This window comes from Apus apus, chromosome 4 (genome assembly GCF_020740795.1).
Source record: "Apus apus isolate bApuApu2 chromosome 4, bApuApu2.pri.cur, whole genome shotgun sequence".
Lineage (NCBI taxonomy): Eukaryota > Metazoa > Chordata > Aves > Apodiformes > Apodidae > Apus > Apus apus.
The window spans coordinates 103,792,734-103,812,475 of record NC_067285.1 but is presented as its reverse complement, the minus strand read 5'-3'; the positions used below and the strand labels follow the sequence as shown (position 1 = coordinate 103,812,475).

The window sequence follows — 19,742 nt, the reverse complement described above, 5'->3', positions numbered from 1 at the left end:
TCAAGGAATTGTGAAGGGCAATAAAATATTTGAAAAGAATGAGAAATTTAGATAGCCCATGGTTTCTTCCCCTCCACTTTTTTTTCTTTTTTTTTTTTAAAATTTTGCTATTGTTTATATTTGGTGACTTAGAGCAAAATATGAGAAACATAAAATTATTTGAATGATATTCATGTTCGTACTTGTGCTCTTAGTAAAACAAATGCCATCATCTAGACAATTATATTGGAATTATTCAAAAAGCAACACTAAAATTTCTTCTACTATTTCATTTTCCCCTCATTTCTACTTAGGACTTAGATTTTCTTCTTAGGAGTCATCCTAACTAAAATCCCCAGCTAGCATAGGAAAATAATTCTTTTACAGCTTTAAATTTTCTGAAGTCTAAAATAAGCATGACTTGAATCTAAATCCACTAGCCTTAAACAATTATTTTTTCTTCTTTTTTTGGAGATTGCCCACTTTGGATTACATCAGAACTGAAGAGCACATACCTTACTTAAAGTGCACTCCTTCAGCAGAGTGGACTTAAAAAGAAATCCTGGGGGTTTAGGAGTTCAGCAGAGAGAAACCAGAGCCTCTCATACAATGTGGTAGCAATTTGTCAGGCAAGAGGAATGTGCTGTTTTGAAATAATGCTCAGTGGCAGACCAAAGACCTGATGTACACCCTTGCCCTCTCCTCACAGGCATCCTCCTCTGAAGACATGGGCAGATGGATAGGAATTTTGCTGGCGGAAACAGGGTCTTCGACAGACCCTGGAGCTCTACACTATGACTACATCGACGTGGAAATGACGGCAAGCGTCATCCAGGCTGCCAAACAGACCTTCTGGTGAGAGGCATTCAGCTACCCAGGTGTTTCCAGTACTGTGAGAATTTATATCCCTACATTAACGCCAGTGCCAAGAGCACTTATCAAAAGCCAGCCCCTTTTGCCAGATATTGAACTCCTGAAGTGTTTCAGCATCACAGCCTGTTAGATGTGTTTATGATTATCGTGTTGGCGTCCTACTAAGTTCTGTAAAAGATGCAGGCACCATCCAACTTTTCTCAAATCTTTACTTATTTTTTCAGTAAGTCTCCTTATCAAGTGCTATATTTTAATATTTTATTTTGCCTGAAGATTTTGAACTATCCCTGGAAAAAGATTACTACACTGAAAATTGAATAAATATGCTGCTATGTAGTCCACTTTTATCTGTTGGCTATGTTTGCTTTACCTATAGCCAATGTGTATAGCATTATTAGCCAATATATGCTGTACACTAAAAATGTACAGCGAATTTAAGTCTTGGATAGTTACATCTTTAAAGTTTCCTTCTCAAGTTCTTTTTTGATTAATTAACAACTTCATCATGCCCACACCAGTCCAATGAATTTGTGAGGTTTAATTTAGGAGGTGGAAATTGGGAAGGTGTCTAGAGTGCAGCACAGAAACTCTGTTTAAATTGCAAATCAGTACAATGAATTCCCCATTACTGATCCTATGCTAAGAAAAATAATGCATACTTAGCTAATATAATGATCTACATATTTCAATCTATTCACATATTCGAAGCAGTTTTTGTTGGGAATAGAGAGTCATTTTTCCTTGTCTAGATGAAGCTGTGTGGAGACAGGAGTGAAGGTTGAGAATCCCAAGAATGGTTGGGACAGGCAGGATGCTCTGGTGCAGATGTACCCTGTGGTTTTCTGGGGTCAGAAAACAGGTGGCCTGAGAAGAAGGCTGGCAAACATCCCTCATCTCCCTGCAAAATGAGACTCTCCTCACAAGTCAGGAATTGGTGTGACTTTAATATATTAGAGATTCACATCCCATCTGCCCATCATAACTTTAAACAGACTGAAAATGCGAAACAAAAAGGCAAAAGCTTCAGAGTTTTCCAAAAGAAGACTCTCCTGCCATTAGTGAGGTGTTAAGAGGGTGTTAATGAGGGAAAATGCACAGCTTCATTCGCCATCTAGTTTGAATGACTTCTATTACAAATCAAAGTGACTCAGAGTTACCACAAGCTCAGTTTTGTGAAAGACAGATAATTTTGGTAGAATCAAAATGCACTTCACTTACAGACTTATGTTAATATTTGTTTTGAAGTTAATAGACATCAGAAAGTTTATCCTGTGTTTACATGTATTTTTGCTTCAGTCAGCATCTAGCAATAATCATATTTTAGAAAGAAATAGAATGGAAACCTTTTCCTCTGAATATTGCTTGGCTTTCTTTTTCTGAACAAATGTGATATTAATTGGAGCCAAGTGAAAAAACATATGCAACTAGATCATGTTAGAAAGGAATATCAAACAACTTGCAAAATAGCAGAATTTCCCCTATTAAGAATTAGTTAAAATTCATTGGGTGTCTTTAAAAATTTGTAAGAGCTTGTTGATAAGCAGCTAGAGTAGGTGTCTGCTGATTTTCAGCTACGCCTAGAAAATGAGGAGAAATAACAATGATACTTAAAGGTTAATAAAATACTATTGCTACTGTTGTCCTTTATGGAATGAATATCAGTATTCCAAAGTAACTACGCTTAGCATTAAAGCTTTGATTATAACACAGTCACTTCAGGATTATTGGTTATTCGTTTCCTGAAACTGATGCTTTGTGAAGCGAACAGTCCCATCAATTTTCATCATCTAAATCATTAGGTATCTAGAAAAGGCTGAAGAAAAAATGCTTCCAAGCAGGTTTACTCCATGTGCTTTCCCATCTAGCAGTTTCAGAATACAATTAACTTACATGAATGCATCTGTAAACAGGATTAATGAGGCTTAGTGAAATAATGCTTATGAAGTGCTTGCAGATACTTAGATAAATATTAGCTTCCTTTGGTGGTGTAAATAGTTACCACAGGTGCATCAGATATCATTAAAGAATATCCCAGTTTTCAGACGTTTATTGTACGTTACTCTCATTGAAGCTACCTAAATAGAAATACAGTAAGAATTCCAAGAGCAGTCCTTCAGACTAACCAGAACCACTTGAATAATGTTCTTCATTAAGAGGAACAGTAAACAAATGCAGCCCTTTAATAATGTGTAATCAAGTATGAGATAAGATACAGTTAAAAACATTTTTTATCATGGAATTTATCTTGAGCCTTTTGTTGTTCATTTGTTTGAAGTAAGAAAAGCTTCTTTCTAATGACTACTTCACCCCTGCCCTGCCCTAAAGGTTCACACCAAACTGGGCAGGTTCATCCCTCCTGTGAGCCCTAGTCTCCAGTGGCTCCGGTGAGCCACAGTTGGATGAGGTCTGTCTCCTTGTGAATGAGAAATTTAGTGGACTCCATGTTATTCCAAAGCCAAATGAAAGCATCTGTTGAAGCCACAGCATTCTTGATCTCCAGCCAGCACTACAGAAGACCCTCTCTGCTGTAGTAGGACTTTATCATATTTTATGAATGTCAGCACAGAGTCTGAGTAGCTCCATTGTTTAGGATGGGAAGCTTTGTTTTCCCATACACCTGAAGCTATAGACATTATTTGGGATCTCACTCTATACCTCATTCAATTTCAGCTGTTGCTACGAAGTAAAACTCATCTTAGGGATTATCATTGCTATTGGACCTGATTCTTCCATTTTCTTCATTGTGAGATCTTCTCTCCCAATGCAAAGCCCATTGTAGTCTGTGATATCTTGCATGTCTTCTGCAGAATTCCAGTAAAACAAGCTTCAATGTTTATTTTGGAGAGAGAGGGAAACAAACAAGCAAACGTAAATACATATACCTATACATAGATCTATATATCTATATCTCCATTTTGAAGTGTCCAGAGGGCTCAGATCCACATGTGAAACAAAGCAAGAGGTGGTACACAGGGACATGATTTAGTGGACTTGGCAGTCTGCTAGGTTAATTGTTGGTGACCTTAAAGGTCTTTTCCAATCAAAACAATTCTGTGATTCCATTTGAATGCACAATTACCCAGATGGAGTTGGGAAGCATAGTGCCATTGTCCACACTCTACCCAGCCAAATTTTCTGTCATGGAAATGAAAAATTCCCAGATTTTGAGGAAGAAAATGGCAAATTTTCATAGATACATGAACTTTGATTTCATTAAAGTTCTACTTTTTTTACAGATTTGTGCTGGATTAAATTCTTGGTTCTCCCACTTCCTAAGTTTGCATCCCCCTGGGCATGCACCCAGCAACACCTGCTTCCCTGCGATGCAGACAACAAGGGAGCTTTTATGGGACACTGCAAGCTGGGTTATAACATAGATCAGCAGGTTCCCATGTAAAGATGCCACTGAGCAGCTACAGCTGTTGCCCTCCTGGCTTTCACACCATCTTATCCCCACTGTAAGAATGGTGTACAGGAACAAATGTTGTAATATTGGCTGCTAGCAGCAACGTGTGAGTAGCAAAAGAAAGAAAACTGTCTTCAGCTTTCCGGCAGAAAGTGAAGAGATGTGTTTCCAGGCTGCATAATCATATACAGGGAGCATACCACTGAATTATAATTTAGACTTAGGTTCAAGCACTGGCTTTTATTATTTTTATTTTGCTTTATTCAGTTTTATGAACAGACGAGTTATATCTACCAGTCCATACCGGGGAAGCGCTGCCAATGGCTACGCCTGTCCGAGTGGAATGGCACTTCATTACGATGATGTTCCCTGCATCAATGGATCGGTAAGAATTGAATTTGCACAGAACAAATGGTTTGCATGTTTTGAATGCACGGACATCTGAAAATTATATTATCTAAAAAGTCCCACTGGGGAGTTTCCAAATGAAGTCCTATTTTTTAATTGGAGACTGCAAACTTCTCTCACACCTACAGAGTATTTGGGGTGTGAGACATACTGATTACGTTAACCTGCACGTGAGCCAGTGTGCATTTAGAAAGCAGTTGCCTGTTGATGATTTGTTGTCAAGTCCTTGAATATAATACTCACTTGAGAGAGGGTCTTTTTTTAGATCACAGCAAACCTGGTGAAAATTAAGGACTCAGACCAGGCACTTTTTGTGTTTCAAAAAAAACCAAAAGTGAAACACCTCTCAGTCCCTATGGCTGATACTGCTCATCCCAAAGGAGAGCCACAGAGGTCACTTCCATCTTCAGAATTTGCAGAGCTGATTGTAGGCAGATGTGTAATATGGTTTAAGACGTACATATACGTGGTCCTCCAGAAGATTTACAGGGGCGTTAAAGCTCGTGTCAGCTCTTAATTTGGGCTGCTTCATAAAGGCTCCCACTAAGGCTGAACTCGAGACATTTTGTTTCACAGTGTTAAGTGGACTGCAAGTTCAGTCCTCCATCATGTCTTAGTCATGTCAGAAAGTTGGTAGAAAGCCCCGTTTGGGAACAACACATGACCATGTGTGGTGAGTAGTCTGTATGTGTAGTTCTTGGATATGCTTGTGCCTTTGTGTGAGTACTGAGTGTAGTGCCACAGCCAGAATGGATTAAGGAAGGATATTTGGCAACCAGGTTGGTTTCTTTTAAGATTAATTGAATGAATCACTGAGGTATTGTTATTGAGCTTTTCATTTTTCTGAAAAGGAAAACAAAAAAGAAAAAAAAAAGAATGACCTGTAGCTATTTTAGCTGGTTAGCTCAGCATTATAATTCTCCAACAAATAAAATGTAATACTGTATACCAGCAGCTGGTATTCACTGGGAAGACACATAGCCTGAAGAAAAAAATGGAACAAAACAAAACAAAACCAAACAGCAACCCTCTTGGCTTTTGCTAACTGTTACGCCATATTACATTTAACAACTCTTGTACCAGATGTAATCCCACAGATTCATCTGTGTAGCCTGAGTATGCCCATTAACACAGTGAGCTTGTGCCCCTCAGGTGACGATGCAGTCTGTGAGCAACACAAGTGAGTGGGTAGTGCTGGTTTGCTCATGCTGTGGAGAATGCACAGGGGTGAGGCCAGGAGCCATGTAATGCAGTGCTTCCTTTTCACTCTGTGTCCTCCCCTCCCCTTTCTAAATACCTTGACTTGAGCTTAAGCAATAAGTATATGCTTGCTAAACACTGAGGGCTTGCTATGGTCAAAAGGATGACTAACGTTTTAATTTCTCTTAGGAGGTTCTGCATGGTGAATTGTTTACTAACTGCCAAAGTGTATGTGTTGCAGTGGGAACCAGAAGATGGCTTTCCTTCTTCTCGTAGCAGGAACACTGGAGAAGAAATGCTTTATGATAACGCAGGCCTGTACGATAACTTGCCGTCTCCAAAAATCTTTGCGCGCTATCCGCCAGCTGACAGACAACCCAATAGGTCTTCTACTGACAAACTCTCCTCTAACCATTACAAATACCCTGTCTCATCCAATCTGTCTTCTGCTCAGTCTGTCACTAATACCTCTGCTGTGGGGAGGGGATCTGGCTCACAGGTACTGTACTGTTTCATACTTAACAAAGCTTTATGTTATTGACTGTTCTGTTTACCTGGTTATCTTAAGGACCTTGGGCTATTTCAGTCCCTTAGTCTTAGCACCGAAGTGCTTGGAGTTTGGGCATGAGCCCACTGCAAATGAAACAGGTTTGCTAAGTTATAAATTCTGTTTTGAAAGCATTGGCACCTGGGAAAAGCTTTCCCTGCAAGTTCTCACTGATTTACAGGTTGTGGGTAATAAAAAAAAATTGATGTCACCTTCCAAACTTAAACTGAATGCATATCTAGCCACCATCTGTCTCCTTAGGCAGTGATGACTTCAAAAAAGAAAACTGAAATGTGGCCTGCCTGTGACAGCAAATTTTCCTCTCTAGGATTTTTCTGATTGTATACTGTATATTCTGTGATTATATATATATTGTGAATATATACATATATATATTTATAATAACATATATATATATATATACTGAATAATATTGTATCTATTGTGTATATACCTCAATTAAATTACTACCTGTTATTTTCTTCCCCTGAAAAAGCCTAAGCCTTTGTCTATGCTACTTTCTGAGGATGGCCTCTGGCTTGTGGACCTCAGCTGAAATTAAAGTGAAGCTATAGAGAAGTTAAATCCTGTATGCCCAGCCTCTATAGCAGGCAGACCCCAGCAAAGCAAACTGCACTCACAGCCACCCTGGGGATCTTTAGAGCCTGTAGCCAGCCTTCAAAATGAGCCTGTGAATGTACCACAAAGTTGTGTGGGTTTTCAACCTAATAAGAAGTTGAACAGTTAGGTAACTGGCTTCTTTGAATAACGTACCTGTCATATTGCATGTTAGCTCACTTAACCCTTATAAAAATATTAGAATATTAGAATATTAGAAGTCAGTGAAGTTGCAGAATTGGAGGTGGACTCAAGCAATGAATAGCCCTGATCCTAGGCTGCAGCAGCAAGCATGTTGTTCTCCTGGTTCAGTCCTCAAAAGCTTTTGGAAGCAGGTGACTAGAGAATGGCACACATATGCCCTGAGCTCAACTAAGGCATCCCCCCCCTGCTGAGAAACACTGCAGGGACAGTGTTCCTCTTCTCAGGGTTCAGTTCAGTGCAGGACAGTCCTCAAAATGGAAGCCCCTTGGACATAAAATGTGCTGTGTCTGGTAATCTTTTGAGCTTGGCTGGCCATTATGAGAGTTTTTATTGAGTAAGAAAAACTTGTAATTCATAGCTAAATGTTGTATAAGAGGAAACTGATACGTTAAATCCTAACATTTAAACACATGCAATAATAGTATTGTTTTGAAAAAAAAGTTAATGCAGTACAAGGGTAACGAGGACATATAGTAAATAAGAAACAGTGTTGATTATTTGTGTGGCAAACCTAGTTGGGTTTTTCTGTATGAAAGTAACTCCAACAAATTGGTGTTTAAAGAATCTTTACTGTATAACATTACTCAATGGTACAACTTCTCTGCCTCGCAATGGCTTTCTTAATATAGTAAACGCCACAGTTTTAAATAATTTGGAGACTGAGATGCCCACAGAGATGTTCATCCCCTTGTTATCTTATGCTGGCTGGTGTGGCTCCCACTGAGAAGGCAGCTCAGACACAACATCTCTGGAGGAAGCGCTGTCTCCAGCTCAGTCAGTGTGCTCTGCTAAGGCTCTCCGAGCAGGCAGCTTTTTGTCAAGCTTTGCCCGTGATGAAATGGTGACTGTAATGGCAGTAGCACAGGAATAACTGGAGCCCATTTGTACTTGTGTTTTCAACCAGTTTAAAGGCAAGAAGCCTCCTGCGACTGCTAATGGGCTCACTGGAAAAGGGAGAACTTTAAATAGCCAGCCCAAGAAAACGGAATCAGTGTCATGTGTGAAGCGCACTGCGTCCAGTAAGTATGTCTCCTCACTGCTGCCTCACTCACGAATGCAGTCATGAGGATACCCAAAATAGATGTTGTCTTGGCAAACAAGATAAAAGAACCACTGTGGTTCTTCTGTGGCTGAGAGGCTGAGTGGGAGATGCCCACCAAGACTTTGAATAGGAGATACTGTGTGCACTGGTGACTCATCAGTACTCCAGACGTGCCATGAGATAAAGGGTTGTCATATGGAGAACGGTAAATATGAGATGTGAACCTGTGGCTGCAAAGTCAGGAGTGCAGCTGGGGAAAAAAAAGGATGATTCTTCATTTGGGGCAGAGAATAATTCTGTATTCCTGTCAGAAGAGGCATATGAGGAGCTGATAAAGATGTGAGAACACTGGATGGGTCAAAAGTGGAAGCACTCTTGTCACTAATGAAAAAGTTAGAACAAAATTATTAAGACAACCACACAGCTCAGAAGCTTCCTCAGAGAGGGGAGAGTACAGTTGGTGAGTGAGACATTCAGAAAATAATTCTGGGCAGGTGAATTGCCTCTAGAAGATCCTAACAGGGATTGCTTTTGCTTAAAGAAGAGACAAAAAAAGAAATAAAATTCATCTTCTTAAAATACAGATTAAAAAATACGGCTTCTGCTAGAGAAGGAAAGAATGTGTTAGGTTTTTTTAATCCTATGATGAATTTTTTAAGAAGTCATGGATTTAATGGCAACAAGGGAAATTTTAGTTAGACTTCAGTAAAAAAAGTATTTATCTTTCTAGCCATGCAGGTCAATTGGTATTGGAATAGGTAGTTGTGAGAGTAAAGGCATCTTGGTTACTAAAAGCTGACAAAAACTAATTTAATTGCTGTCAGGAATGGTTTAGTTGACTTTGCCTTCAGATATGCAGACAACGTGATCTTTTAGCTGACCAGTTATCCTTGAGTCTACAACTGGAGCAGAGGTATAGAAGGGGCTGTGATATAAATTAGACCATGTGAGCCATTGAAAGGAAGTGTTTATATGGGAAATAAAAAATTTTAAAAGAAAAAAAAAATAAATCAAATGTCAAAAAAGCAAGAACATCTTTGTGTTCTCTTATGTCAGACGTGCTTTTAAGTGCCTGAAGGAGGAATGGAAACCAGGCAAAAAGGGCAAACAGGTAGCTTTTCCTCTGACCGCTTCCAATTAAAAATCAAGCACTCAGAGATAAAGAGTAGCCTCTTTCCTTCTGAATTACATAGAATAAAAGAGCATTTTTCAAAACCAGTGTGCTATAAGGTGACTGGTATTTCTCATCTTCTCTGTCTAAATGTAGAGCCCAAACTGTCTATCCCATATAATTTCCAAAGCTGTGCTTCAGAATTCAGCAGGAATCATGGACCTTGAGAAAAGGTTATTGGAAGAGGGATGGCAAACCGGGTTCTCAAACCATTAAATGCTTCATGTCATGTTCAGTGTCAGGGAATAGTTTAGAGTTTTAGTGTTCCTTTAACTGTAAATAACCACAGTCCAACATGTACAGATGCAGAGCAGTACAAATATGGCAAGAATCGTGTGGAGGCAGATGCAAAAAAGTTACAAAGCAAAGAGGAGGAGCTGCTAAAGAGGAAGGAAGCTCTCAGGAACAGGCTGGCGCAGCTCCGAAAAGAAAGAAAAGATCTTCGTGCTGCCATTGAAGTCAATGCTGGTAGGAGGTGCTTTCTTTGTGCTGAGTTCTACCCAGGCTGGGCTTATTAATCCAAATAGCTTTGTATTCTGTGCTGTAGATGTGCCACTATATGAAGTTTGGTTTTGATGTTAAGCAATACTCTATAATGTCTATATTTGCTTTCTATATGTATATAAAATATATAATACAAAAAATATATAATACAAATATATCTTATATATAGGTATAGGGTATATACTTATTTTAGATAGTGTGTATGCCTGTAAACACCTATGAAATTACACTGATGGGCACTTCAGACAAGCAGAACATGGGAATAATTGCATTTTGACTTCTTAATTATATTTTCATTACATGGAAAAATAAAAAATAAATATGGATTTGAAACTAGACTAGAAACCTAAGGAAGGCACCTGAGAGAGAGCACTTGATTTCTGTTATAAATTTTTTACATCCTTTTTTTTTTTTTTTTTTTGCAAAATAGGTAACTTTTTTCTGATGCCACTGATATTTAGAGACTGTTTTTCTTACTTTTTTTAAGAAGAACATAATTTCTGTGTCAACTTAAGTTTATAATTTAAATAAAACCATTGGTGTGATGACAGGCAGGAAGACACAAGTGATTCTGGAAGACAAATTAAAGAAGTTGGAAGAGGAGTGTAAGCAGAAAGAAGCTGAGCGTGTAAACCTGGAGCTAGAACTAACAGAAGTGAAGGAGAGCCTAAAGAAAGCCTTGGCTGGTGGCATCACACTGGGCTTGGCTATTGAGCCCAAGTCAGGAACGTCAAGCCCACAGGTACGCAAAGCCATTAACCATGCACCTCTGTGTGCCACAGGCTGGGAAGGCTCTGCCTTCTCAGCTCTACTAAAATGAGTGGGAACTGAGACTTTTCAAAAGGTCTGTTAAACCCAGGAAATCAGAGCAGTCCTAAATGCTGTTCTGCATTATTTGCATTCTTCACCTACATCCCTACAGCAGTGGGAAGCTGGTAGATGTGGAAATCATAGGCAGTATATGTTAGGATAATGTGCAAAAGCTGACACCTCATTGTATTCAGTAACTGTGAAAGTGCAAAAACTGAGACATTGCTCCATCCCAGGGAGATTAAATGCACCAAAATTATCATGCAAGGACTGAGCCTGCTGTGTTAGCCCCCTCGCAGTAACTGCCACCTTTTACAAGGGCTGCATCTCACGCATTCAGGATGGGGTATGGTAATCCTGGCCTAATAATCTGCAGTTCTGAGTCTAGCTAGAAAATACTGCTCCTGTGACTATTTGGAGGAAACTCAATGTAGGGTTTTCCCTCATTATTAGTCTCCAATTTTCAAGCACCGAACTTTGGAAAACTCTCCAATCTCCAGTTGTGATACCAGTGACACTGAATGCTCGATACCTGTGAACAGTGCAGCAGCTCTGAAGAGACCTCCCTCGTCAAATAATTCTCCATGCCGAGGCCATGTCCTTCGAAAAGCAAAGGTGAGAAGACATGTCTAGTTTGTCCTTTTTTCTTACTTCTTAAAAAAAAAATCTTACTTTCTTGTGGCGAGACAGAGAAGGGAAAAGTTGGTTCCTGCTGCTTCAGTGGGTGAAGTTTAGCTTTAAGAAGAGGATGTTCCATAACTAAATCATTTGTATTACTACATAAATACTGGTGATTTGGGGGAGCCTTTTGCAGAAGAATCAGTAAGTAGTTTCGAAGACAGATTTGACTCTTCCCTCTCATTCCGTATTTTTCTGTTCCTTCATAGATTTAATTTGCAAAGTTAGTGGTCTGTGGTGTAGACAGTCCATCTAAAATTCATAAATTTATGCTAATCTGTGTAGCAGACAAGTGATTAAAAGAGCACTGTTACAGTAAGTGTTCTGAAATGACACAAGATCAGGTCTGATCTTTTCCAGCTGGTGCAAGAAAAGAACAGTGCTGCATTATAATCATCGACAATGTGTTGTGCAAGTATCTACTCTTACATTTAAAGTAGAAAGTAGAATTCATTTCATTTACTCTCACAAGTACCAGCCTGAAGTTTGTGGCCCTCTTGTTTTGTTGGTTTTCTAATTTTTTTGCTTTAGTTTAAATGAGATTTTTATGACCATTCTTTGTGGGTAAGTTTGCTTGCAACATAAGCACGTAGGCCAGCATGTAACCGAGGGTGACAGTCATAGCGCTGGCCCAAGCTTTTGTTGATTAAGTAGTTCACTGCTAATTGTCGTCATAGACAATAATAAAACATAGATTATTTTCATGTTATATATCATAATATATACTTTTATGCAGTCCAGTTCTTTTTACAAAACAATGAAGTATTCCATATAGAGATTTTTTTTTTTTTTAGTACCTTTTGTTATGTTGTCTTCATTGATTATATATATTTACAGTGACCAAGCATGAGCCTGGCATCTGAAATCCCTGCGTTTCTTCCCCACAGCTCCTTTAACCTCTCTGCCTTGCCCAGGCAATGAATTACTTCTCCCACTGTACATTATGGGAGTTTTCTCACCCTTCTACCACCATTTCCTCTATCCTTTTCATGTACACAAACTGCTTTTTCTGCCATTTAGAATCATAGAATGGTTAAGGTTGGAAGGGATGTTAAAGATCATCAGGTTCCAGCCCGAAGGAATGATAATAAAATATGAATGGTCATAAAAATATCATTTAAATCCAACTAACAATTAACCTCAGCATAAATAGGTTTCTGTTCTGCTTAACTTTGAAGTTTGCTGCTTGTGTTTCAAACCTGAAAAAGGATTAATGTACTCTAAAGCTTATCTGTGTATTCCAATTATGCCCTAATTTGTCTCATAAAGACAGCATCTCTAGCTATACACATTGTCTCTTAGGTTTGCAGGTTAGCCTGGTGTTACTTGGGGAATGTGGTCTAGCACAGCACAGTCCTTGTGAAAGGGAGCGTGGATCTGTGCTGCACAATGGACAGGCAGATGAAAGCCAGACGTTTAGTCTTTAGAGCTGGAGACACCAGGCACTGTAAAAAACCTAAACGTTTTTGGTGTAAAGAATACCTTCCAGCTGTAGTACATTTATTATGGTAAGCAGAAACCATTCAGGAAAAATCCTGCTGTGTTGTTTGACATTGCTGTGCTTTGGACGGTTGGTCAAGCTCTTTCGTAGAGGAATCTTGGATGTAAGATTAGGTTAATCAGAAAGGATATGAAGCTACTAAGCATATTTCCCAGATGTGGGAAAAACAACTCAAAGGATCCAATTCAGCTTCAGCAGCTTTTTCCTGAAACCTCATGCTCTAAACATTAAGAGTGAAATTTTGCTGAATTAGACAGTGCAACCCAAGCCGTGCTCAGCCCGTTTGCAAGGAGCTGCAGCCAAAGTCTGCCATTAGGTACTCATCTGCAGCATGCCCTGCTTATGGGGGGGGGGGGGTGGTTATCTGTAAGTGTACAAGGGTAGAATCTGGCTCTCAACCCTTTTTGGCCTTTTGCAGTTAAACGTGAGCCCAGGCCTTACAGATGGGGCTAAAGAAAGGGTGTCATGTGTGAGTATCCCAGAGCAGAACTTCCTTGGCTCTCCATGCATGGATGTCTGTGCAGTATGTGGGAGTGAAACAGATTTCATGTCTGTGCTAGAGCTTGCATCTTCAGCAACTGGCCAGTCTCCCAGTGTTATGAGGGAATTATATAAGCATTCAAAATGTCAGATCTCCCCCACCCCAGTGCATCTGAATGCACTGAATGCCTGCCTTCTTGCTCTTTTCCGTGCATGAAGGATGCTGTTTAGAACATAAATTGTACATATACACACATAGATGCATATCCATATTTGGATTTTTTTTTTGTTTTCTGTTTATGATGTATGTTTTAATTTTTTTTTAGAAATTATTAATGTGTATTTTTAGGAAGTCAGAAGGAATTTCAGTTGTTATTTTGTTAATCTGCACTTGGTTGGAAGTAAAGACTGTATTAAAACATGGAAAGCAATATTCTGCATTAGCATTCCTAGAGAAGCAAAATCTGCCAAATATTCTCACTGTACAAGAAAAACAATTATTTGAATATTTTACAGTTCAACTTAATTTCTAAAACCAAATTGTTATGTGTTGCAAGGAAATGGCAGTGAGTATTTCTGATCTGTTTTCAAAACTGGTGGACTGGTGAATGACAACAGTTTTACATTTTACTTATGTTCAGGGGCTGGAGAACAAAAGGAGTTCTCTCAGTTTCAGACTGTCAGTGTTGATTTAAACATTTTTTCATTGGCATGATCCTACTGGAGAAATGGAAACAAAGAACAAGTTCCTTCTGCACCTGCAAACGAAGCTACTGTTTTCAAGGCTCATTTAACACTTAGAAAAATTCTCCTCCCAGTTGCTTAGCCAACGAGTTCCTTTAGAGCTTTGGCAGTGTATATGTAGAGAATATACATTTAATATCCATTTTAAAGCAATTTAGTTTTTAACCAATAGCGTGTTTTAAGTTTAGTTTTACTATCCTTTGAAGAATAAAACTAAATATTTAAAATATATTGTATTTTAATAAATGAAGAAAAAAACTCACAAGATTAAAAAAAAATAAATGAACTTTTATCTACCTGCTTTAAATCCAAGATTTTTTTTCCTATCTTGCTAAAGCAGCCACCAAATGTGACTTTTACTGTTGCTTTACAATAGTTGAAGAAGTGTGATGATCATGCAGCTGTTTAGCTAAAGTAATGCCATTACTGCTTTCAGCAGCAGAAATAGATAGTTACATGGATAAGTAACTCAGTCAGAGCTCTTGAACTCTATGGAATGAGTGTTAAATTCAGGAATTCAGGTTGGGAGCCAGTTCAGCAGGCTGCCTGCAGAGATACTCTGCAGAGTAACTAGGTGGGAGGGGAATCCGCAGAGCCCAGTGCCTGGCTAGGAACAGCTGGGAAGTTGCTCCATGGGATTGCTTCAGCCAGAGACCAACTCCTTTGCCATCTTCATTGCTTCCCAATTGCTGTAAAGGTGGGATTCAGAGAGTAGGTACAGTGTGAGTGTCTTAGGCTGAGCACATCTTCTGCTGCTATGTACTGTTAGGAGATGCTGTAGGTATTGCTCAGTAGCCACGTTTGATTTAACTGGGTGCTCAGCTACAGCAGGCTCATGATTTTCACTAATGTGGCAGAATAAATAGCAATACCTTGCTCTGAGACATATGGATGAAGGCATTATAGATTAGGTGCCTGCTGTGTATGGTAGGTGATGTCCTTAGCTAACAGGTGGACAAACTGAGGCACAGAAAGGCGCAGTGATTACTTTAACTTGCCGAGCAATAGCTTAGCTTGGTTTTGTATACAGGAAACAAGTGCAATATAAACTAACTTGCTTTTTGTTACCCTGCTTCTAAGTCTCTCTGCCTCAGTAAGCTCCCCATTTTAGCCATAGGAATGTGTGTCATACCATGAGATTTATAATAAAAAATGGCAGAGTAGTATGGCAATCACTTGGTGTCAGCTGGGAGAGATACTGCATGCTTCCTGCTGCCTCATGCAAGTAAGTTAGAAAGTCCTATAGATAAATCAGCCTTGCTCCTATTCAGTTCCAGCTGAGTGCTTTAGCACAACTGCAGTGTGTGAATTTGCTCCATAAGTATCCTTTGCAGAAAACAAACACAGCTTATTCCCGCTGCACTAGGGAAAAAGCCGCTGTATGTAGTTGTGGAGGGGTGGAAGCTGCACAGAAACACTATCAGGATATACTTGTTAGCATTCCCTAACTAATTTGTGGGCAAAAGGCTGGATCCCCCGAAGTTAATGGAAAAACTGTTACTGACCTCAGCTGGCTTTGGGTTAACCGATCTGATGACATCAGTGAAACATCCTGATTTTCTGTATCTTTTCTTTTCCCACCCCCTTCCAGGAATGGGAGATGAAAAACGGAACATAAATAATCCACTTGCTTTCCATAAAGGCCTTACCTATTATGGACCAAGACATGGGCTGCAAAAGACTCATCTGAAAGGTGGTATCAAACGGTACAACATAAGAGGTTTTGTAATTCTGTTAAGTTAATGCTAGCTTGGCGCTAATTCGCCTGTACTCCCTCTACTGTATTGCTGTGTAACTACATGTGCCCCTTTTTATTAGCTGTAACTCTTTATTTCCAACTTCAATGGCAAAGAAAATGAAAACCAAAAAAAACCAAACCAACCCCAGGATGTAAAAAAGGAGCATAAAGTCGCGGTTGAAAGTTCACTTTGCTGAAGCAGCACGGCCCAGCAATGTCATTTATATTGCACAGATGGGCTGAATACCACTGAAGGCTGGTGTGGTAAGACTGATGTGAAATCGTTATGGATAAGAAGTACAGGTAAAACTGACTGAGTGAGCTCTGCCCCAGAGGTGGCTGAGTGAAGTCGTGCTCGTTAGCTGTTGCTTTGCTCATAGCTGTTCACATGGCAAAAGAAAACTGAAGAAATGTATTCACAGAAATGGCACAACTTGTTCCAGCTGGGAAGGCAGGAGCTCTTCAGTGCCTCTGTCCTCTACACTGGTGCGAGACTGCGGGATAACACGACTCAGCTGTGAAGCATTTTTTTTTAATGTTTTAGACAGATGGTTTTATCATTCGGGGGATAAAAAGCTGACATCCTTTGGGAAAAAAAAAAACAACTAAACACATTTTAGTGCATTCTCTTTATTATTATTATTATTCCAACGCTCCAGTCATTTTCAAAGGTCATGTTGTCAATGTGTGATTTGTCCCTGATTTTTTTATAAAAGGGAAACAGGTATTTTTAGGTACTGCTTCTTTTCTATACGTTTTGAAAAAGAAAACATAATTGAAATTAGTCCTCAACAGATAATGGCAACTCAGAATAGCTTACACAGTCAGTCTTGTTTTGTTTTTTATAATATAGTATTGTTAAACTTGAGTTATAGAACACTGCTGTACTTGGTTTCCTTTGTCTTTTCAGACCTCAGCTATTATTTTTGGGGAAGATGGACTGAAAATATTATAATTTCCAGCATCTTTTATAAACAGTTTTACAAATAATTGGGGATTTTGTCAGACATGAGTCTATTTCTGTTTACTAGGAAAGAGTGTCTTGCATTTTATTGTGTAAAATTATAGAAATCTGTTCTGGTCTCCATCTATGTCACTCCTCCTAACTTACATGCAGTAAATAGCCAACTAAAGTCCTTCAAAATCTCAAGATTGGCTTTAAAATCAGGAGAGAGTGAGAAGGGAAAAAAACATATGAGTTGAGTTTGTTCCATTTTTTTCCCTAATTTTTTTTTTTTTTAAGCCTTTGGAGAGCCTTCAATCACATTATCAAGATTTTTTTCCTCTTCAACTGTGAGGACTAGAAAATTACTTTAATTAAAAAAATTAAAATACTACTCAAATGTCAAGAAAATCACAGATGTTAGGACTGGAGTCTTGATAATTAGTTAAGACTTGCAATTAAAAGCACAGAAGTTGGCAAGACAGCAGTTACCAAGGGTCAGCATTGATAGTTTGAGGACCAGCCTGTAATTTGTCTCTTACCTTTAAGAACAGGTGTAACTCCTGAAGGATACACTGGGATTCCCAGCTGAGCTGGATGCCAGAGGACTTCCCTCAGGAGCTGGTGGGATTTGAAGGTACAGATCTATCATAAAGACCTGGTAGCTACTAGGACACAGGGCTGTGTCCTGTTTCCAAATGCAGTTTGTGCCAGAGATCCCACTGACATTCACAGAATAGAAATGGGGCCCCACATGAGCAAAGGATCTTTGTTTCCTGGGACTACACTTTGTACAAAGTGCTGCAGGAATGCAGGTGCAGTAGAGAAGCAAGTGTCAGCATGGTTTTCACTGAAAACAGGATTTTCTATTATTATTTTAGGTCGTCTGCTTACTTAGTAACTCTAAAAATGGAGGGCACGTTCTATGCTGTAAGACCGTGGAATAAACAGTATCAAGTTCCCATAAATATTAGCAGAAACAAATTTGAAGCAAAAGTAAGTTCATTTAGGCTTTTATTTCAAATTAAGTTATTTATTTGTATATTTCAATAAATATTTAATTTATATCTGTACATATTTATGATGCAAATTAGGCTTCTAGTCAACATTTGCAATGATATAACAGTTGCCATGAAGAAGTAATGCAGAGTAGTCAAAAGCCAAATCACTCGGTTTGTTTACCCAATATTGGCATCGTATCTTTCACCCCCGATATCTCATGGAAAATAAAATAAAATCCTTGGCCAGGAGAGGTTTTAATCCATGCCTGAGACAGAAATGTGTAAATTTCTGTCCAAGGAGCCGGAAATGACATGGTGCTGGGGCTGTGCACACAACCGCGGTGCCGCAGCCGCCGGTCGCCCTCAGCACCTCTGGCAACATGAAGCATCTTTCACACCTCCAGCAAAGGCTCCACGAAGCCACCACTGCCTCCAAGCCAGCACGAACTGCAGTTGTAGAAGTACATTGGTACCATTGCACTTTGCATTAGTCTATATAAAGGCCAAGGTTTTGAAAGCTGAGGCAAACAAAAAGCTTTGGGAAACAACCTCTCCATAGACAACATTCAGTGCTGGGAAATACATTCTGTTCTGTCGAATAGTACTGTTGCTGTACAACTTTTTATAAAAAGCAACAGAGCTTCCTTTTCACCATTTTCAGCTTTCAGGATCGCCAGGCAAAGTCAGCAATAGAGCAGCATGACTTTTGTTTTAAAGGAAAACTCTTGTATTTTAAACCATTGCATTTCTATGTCTTTTAAGAAAATGTAACACTTGTGCTTCCTCAACAACCTCCTGTTACTCCAGGTGCTTTTTTTTTTAATTATTTTTTTAAATGTGTGATACTTTAAAAAAAAAAAACAAACAACACATCATAACTTTGGGGATCAAAGGTGTTTTTTTAATGACATGATTGTGGTAATTTGATTTTTCAAGTGGAGAATACTTAATTTAGTATCAATTTTTGTTAAAAGACACTTTCAAATTAATTGGCCCAGGCTGTATGTTGTAAGATAATGTTCTCATATTAAGAATGTAATTATTTCCTTATTGTATTTTTTAAAAAAACAAAATCATATTTAAAAATCTCTGTGGAAAAAAAAAAAAAAACATGAAAGAAACATGAAAAAAGTTTTTGTTTTATTTTTGTTATCGGATATGTTGGCAGTGCCCATTATAATTGACTGTAAATATAGTCTTTCTACTGGTTTTCTCAATGTATTTAAGTTTTGTGACACACATTCATGGATACTTCTGTTAAAAAAAAAAATAAAAAAATTAAAAACTAACAAAAAACACAAAAAAATCCTCCAAAATAGACCCACTTAGAAATGTGTGTCTTAGTAGCTTCAACTACCTTTATGCCTTTCTAGTTTATTCTTCAGAAAGTCTTGCAGAGTGTGAAAAAAGACTGGCACCTGGTAGGTGTGACAGATGCAAAATCATTATTAATAAAGTTACCTGTCAAAAAAGAAGTATTTGCATTGTTGTTTCTAATGGTTTTTGTCAGGATAATGCATAGGTGGCACCTTCACAGGACACCCGCAATGGTCTTCGTCAACCAAGAACCAATCTCTCTTGCGAGTCACTTGAAAAATAGTTGGACAGGTCAGAATTAGTATTTTTTGCTATCAGTTCTCTCCCCATTTAACTGTTTGTTGATGTTCTGCAACCTGAGCACAGTCTACGGGATAGCCCAGCAATGGAAAATGGCAGTTCAGCTCATAGCACAAGTTACCACTGATTGTGTGTTACAGCCTGTTTGCTTAGATGCCAACCCCATTAATAAAGAATGTAAAACTATAAAACATTAAAAATTACCTCTAAGAAATTAAAGTGGATAAAAATCAATCGGAGCTAATTATCAGGCTATTTAACAAGGAATATAGCAATTC

General features: G+C 38.7%; 1 protein-coding gene across 3 annotated transcripts in view; it reads left to right on the top strand.

The window, feature by feature from the left end:
* AFAP1 (actin filament associated protein 1) overlaps positions 1–19,308 on the top strand; it is a 118,217-nt gene extending 98,909 nt beyond the window's left edge. Inside the window, exons 11-18 of one of the 3 annotated variants that reach the window (XM_051619083.1) lie at positions 689–834; positions 4,526–4,643; positions 6,108–6,365; positions 8,140–8,254; positions 9,752–9,916; positions 10,504–10,694; positions 11,216–11,377; positions 15,757–19,308. In XM_051619083.1, coding sequence (XP_051475043.1) covers positions 689–834; positions 4,526–4,643; positions 6,108–6,365; positions 8,140–8,254; positions 9,752–9,916; positions 10,504–10,694; positions 11,216–11,377; positions 15,757–15,783 — 1,182 coding nt within the window. In that variant the 3' untranslated portion in view covers positions 15,784–19,308. Of the gene's footprint in view, positions 1–688; positions 835–4,525; positions 4,644–6,107; positions 6,366–8,139; positions 8,255–9,751; positions 9,917–10,503; positions 10,695–11,215; positions 11,378–15,756 lie in introns of those variants that run through there. The other 2 variants (XM_051619084.1, XM_051619085.1) reach the window with 2 other exon arrangements.
* Positions 19,309–19,742: the final 434 nt, after the last annotated feature.